General features: G+C 53.8%; 2 protein-coding genes across 7 annotated transcripts in view; one reads left to right on the top strand and one right to left on the bottom strand.

Moving 5' to 3' along the window:
- Positions 1 to 3,198, bottom strand: part of Arfrp1 (ADP ribosylation factor related protein 1) — an 8,027-nt gene extending 4,829 nt beyond the window's left edge. For 2 of the 5 annotated variants that reach the window (XM_026787101.1, XM_026787102.1), the window contains exons 1-3: positions 2,526 to 3,109; positions 2,147 to 2,234; positions 1,858 to 1,940 (exon numbers count right to left, since the gene is read on the bottom strand). In XM_026787101.1, coding sequence (XP_026642902.1) covers positions 1,858 to 1,940; positions 2,147 to 2,234; positions 2,526 to 2,618 — 264 coding nt within the window. In that variant the 5' untranslated portion in view covers positions 2,619 to 3,109. The other 3 variants (XM_005362692.3, XM_013352195.1, XM_026787100.1) reach the window with 3 other exon arrangements.
- Positions 3,199 to 3,322: 124 nt separating this feature from the next.
- The window catches only part of Zgpat (zinc finger CCCH-type and G-patch domain containing), a 16,599-nt gene continuing 15,399 nt past the window's right edge, over positions 3,323 to 4,522 (top strand). For both annotated transcript variants that reach the window (XR_003378331.1, XM_005362688.2), the window contains exon 1: positions 3,323 to 4,163. Coding sequence is in view for 1 of the 2 variants with exons in the window: in XM_005362688.2 (XP_005362745.1) it covers positions 3,583 to 4,163 (581 nt within the window). In the remaining variant the exon portion in view is untranslated. The remainder of the gene's footprint in view (positions 4,164 to 4,522) is intronic.

Raw genomic sequence — 4,522 nt, 5'->3', positions numbered from 1 at the left:
CAGGGGGAACCAGAATACAAGCATGTCTCCTTAGCAACAACATGAGACACTGGGCCACAGTCTTATGTCAACTGACTTTCCTTACAGCAGAGGAGACTCAAGTCACAAGAACACAGCCTGTCGCCCTAGCAGGACAGCCAGCATTGGGCCACAGTGCCCGTGTGGTAGCACTATTGCAAAATACCAGGATGAGAAACCTTCCTAAGGTGCTACGTTCAGGCCAGGACACAGGAACCAAGGTAAGACAAGAGGCCTTTCTTCCTGAACCTCCTAATAATCTAGAAGCAACTCTGCTGCACATCTTTACAACCCCAAGTACTATAGGAATCAAGGGTAAGGGAAAGTGGGTCCTGTCCACCAAAGCAACAAGCCCAGCAGAGCCAAACATGACTACCTAGTGGGCACACTGGGTGGGCTCCATTTGCTCAAAGATAACTGCCCCTGATTGGCTGGAGACAGGATGACAGGTGACTCAATCAGCCATCAGGAAGTCACATCATGGCCAGCTGACAAGGTTGCTGTCTACCCTCCTCCTGGAAGGGGCCTCCCAATGTGGGGTACATATCTAAGCAGTGCACAGACAATCACTCTGGCTGTCCATCGCAAAGAGCAGTGACTGGTGACTTAGAAGATGGCAGGCTTGGGGTCCTAGCCAGTTCTGCTAAGTTCCCTCTCTGCCACCATCCTGGTGATGACCCCAATACACATACTCTGCATCTCACTGTCCACTTCATCTGTCCATCACTTAGTGATGACCTAACCTGTGACAAGATGGCCATTGATTTGATTCCCCACTTGTGTCTCATGTTTGGAGGTGCCAATTTACATCATTGCCCCCTAACGAGGCTTGTCCTCTCTGTCCAACCTGGTGGCCATCAGAGACCTTCTGCATATAGGATAAGTTATAGCAAGAAGAAACACCTTAGGGAAGCCCAGGAAAGAACTGGGAGCAAAACTGGCCCTCGATTGTAATATATGGCTGCTGGGAAGCATGACAGTAGCTGAAGCACCTGTACCACAGCACTGGGCTGCACCGGATAACCGTGCCAACTCACAGGGCAGGAGACCACTGAAGGAAAGTCAGGGCTTGTTCTACATAGTGCTAGACCTAGTACCTGGCATAGGCTGGGTGGAGGAGAAGCCAGCGTAGGAATGTATATAGAGAGAAGTCTTAGGAACGCTAAAACAATGCCCAAAGAAGAGGCAGGTGCTATCTGCTTCTGAGAAAATCCTTCTCAGATGGGAAAGAGAACATCTGGAAGAACCATGAGAAGCTAGAATGAGGTAGACAGATTCACCAGGAAACAAAAGATTTGTACACTCCCTATATATGATCTCTGCCATTTCTGTCTGCCTCTAAGGGCATAGGTTATAGAGTTCCCCAGTCAGGGCTCTACACTGACTACCCTGGTGAACAATGCTTCTTTCTTTGGGATTGACAGTGGCCTCGTCAGGAAAAGGCTAAGTTGCCTATGGGAGCTTCTCTGGTACCACTTCTATGTTGATTCTGACCCCAGGTTTTGCCAGAGTGAGACAGAAAGCAACCTGGGATAGGACTGAAGAGAAAACCTTCGGACAGGGCCAACTAAATGGCTCAGCAAGTAAAGGTGCTTGCTATGCAAGCCTGACAATCTGAGTATGATCTCTGGATCCCATGTAAATGTCAGAAAACAGACTCTACAAAGTTGTCCTCTGACCTCTACATGTATGCTGTGATAATCCTCTACCCCCAATAAAAAGTAATTTTTTAAAAAGAGAAAATCTTCAGGATAAATGTGGACAACAGGCACGCTCATTGAAGAAGAGGCTAAGAGAAGCCATCTAGAGAAAGACAGCAGGAAGCCGAGTTTGTCTTACCTTGTCCCACAAAGACTGCAGCTCTTCTTGCCCACCTAAGTCCCAGAACATGAGACGAGCCTTTCCCACGTCCACAGTGCCAACTGGGGAAAGGACAGAATGAGCTAGCCCCTGACCTTAGTCTTTACACAGAAAGTCGCAGCTCTTCCTGGGATAAGGCAAACCCTTCGGGTACCAATCCCAGAGAATGATGAGACAGGGATCTGGCCACTGGCCAGCTGGGCTGTGGAGCCTGCAGCACCCACCTCTAAAGGACCCCTAAGTTCATATGCCTAAGGTGCCCCCTTACTGTTTAGACCCACGGTGGTGGTGATTTTAGATAGACTCATCCCCTTGTAGTTCTTGTTAAACCGTGTTTTTGATTGCTCCAAGAAGGTCTGAGGAAAGAAAGAGAGATGGTTATAGTGGCAGCTAAAGCAGTTTTCTGGTGTCTTTCCGAAATATCCCTTCGCACCCTACGCTTTGGGAAAATTCAGGCCTCCATACCCACACGCTTTGGGCAACTCTGGGCTTTCACATACATACACAAACACATGCACACGAACCTCTGCCTGTTGAATGCTCTTTGGGAGGCTGGTGGCAACTAACCTGTAGTCCTGGGTGGGGGTTATATTTCCAAAGAAAACATAAGGCAGGGAATAGGACTTGGTTATGGAATAGGCACCTACTGTCTTCCCAGCATTGTCCAGGCCCAGGATCAGGATGCAGTATTCGTCCTTCTGGAACATGTACTTGTACAGCCCCGAAAGCAGCGTATACATCCTGCCCTGGCACCCTGAGAAACGTCAAGGTGTGTACCGGGGGCATTAGCGTCGGGCCCGCTTCATCGGTGGTCCGTCGTCTATCCAGCTAGCTTTCAGATGTGGAGCCTCGTGGCGTGGCTCATGACGCCTTGCGCCCTGTTTTATAAGATTTCCGACCCCGCCTCCACCGCCGACCACCTGCTCTAAACTGGGTCACTCCCACTTCGGAATACACCATCAGCCCTGAAAAACCCGCCGCGGCCTACCCTGCTCTGCCTTCCTAAGGCTCCTCTTTCCGGACCCTCCACTCAGCACTAGGAACTTCGACTGTCGCAGGTTCTAAGCCAGCGAATAGAGTCTAGGGTGCTCCCAAGAGGCAGCGCTTCTGCCGTGGGCCGGCTTCGGAACCCCGCCGCTGCCGGGTCCACAGAGCCTCGGAACCAGCCGCCGAGGTCGTTTCCGTCCCCTCCCGTAGGATTTTGGAACCCGGGTCGCTCAGCCTGGCTGAAACCCACCTCCACCTGCTCAGATCCGGGAGCCTCCGCCGCAGACGCCGCGCTGCAAGCCACCGACCTCACGTTGACCCCGCGCGGTGCCGGACCGGACACAGACCGGCGGCCCAAGTACGGGCGGAACCATATCCCAGCGGCCCCCGCGCGCCCCAGCCTGGCAGCTCCGGAACGCGGCCACTTCCGGCAGCATCAGCTCCCGGGCGGAAGTGCCTGTGGCAGGCGGAAGGCTGGAGCGAGGGCTTTACTGGCGAGGCCGGAAGCCCTCGGAGGCTGCCGGCGCCGGCGGGAGGCGGGGCTGCGGACCGCAGAGGACGCGGTGGGATACTTGTGGTTCCCCACCTTGGCAGAGCTGAGGTTCTCCCCAGGCTCTCGAGCGGTTGCGGGGAAGTGTCGTCCTGAGCTCTGCTGACTGCTCTTCCTTCTGGTCTCGTCCGCCTTCGCGGTTCCGGAGCTAGCCTGCGCGGGCAGGGATGGACGAGGACAACTTGGAGACTGCCCTGCAGACCTACCGGGCCCAGCTTCGGCAGGTAGAGCTGGCCCTTGGTGCTGGCCTGGACGCCTCCGAACTGGCAGACCTGCGCCAGCTGCAGGGCGATCTGAAGGAACTGATCGAGCTCACCGAGGCCAGTCTGCTGTCGGTCAGGAAGAGCAAGCTGCTGGCTACAGTGGACCAGGAGCACCCAGCGCAGGAGGATGCTGAGTACTTGGCTTTCCAGAAGGCTATAGCGGAGGAAGTGGAGGCGCCCGTCGCCCCCGGGGATGACTCGGAGACGGTCCCTGGGAGCGAGGTGCGGCCGGGACCCACCTCCCCTGCACAGGAGGAAGATGAGGAGGACCCAGATCAGGAGGAGCTGAGCGGTGCTAAAGTGAATGCCCCTTACCACAGCGCATGGGGCACTCTAGAGTACCACAACGCAATGGTTGTGGGCACTGAAGAGGCAGAAGATGGTTCGGCATGCGTTCGCGTACTCTACCTGTACCCTACCCACAAGTCCCTGAAGCCCTGCCCTTTCTTCCTGGAGGGAAAGTGTCGCTTCAAGGAAAACTGCAGGTAAAGCCATCTACTAAAGCTACTAGCAATGAGGAGTACTCACGCAGGACCACCACTGTGGCCTGCGCCTTCATGACTTGTTCACCCCTGAGAACTGATAGAAAGGCGAGCTTCAGGTAGCTGTCAGGCTTTTACAAAAGTGGTCTTCGTGTGCTTACTTAGAATTTCTTCCTTCCTTTAATTTTTATTTGTTTTTTATTTTGGATATAGAGTTTCTTTGTGTAGCCCTGGCTGCCCTGGAACTTGCTCTGTACTCAAGACTCAGAAATCTGCCTGCCTCTGCCTCCCGAGTGCTCAGATTAAAGGCATGTGTCGCCACCGTCCGGCTTAGATTTTCTTGCATAAATCAACGAGCTCAA

This window comes from Microtus ochrogaster, linkage group LG8 (genome assembly GCF_000317375.1).
Source record: "Microtus ochrogaster isolate Prairie Vole_2 linkage group LG8, MicOch1.0, whole genome shotgun sequence".
In the NCBI taxonomy this organism is placed as follows: domain Eukaryota; kingdom Metazoa; phylum Chordata; class Mammalia; order Rodentia; family Cricetidae; genus Microtus; species Microtus ochrogaster.
This window is presented reverse-complemented; position numbering and strand designations above follow the sequence as displayed.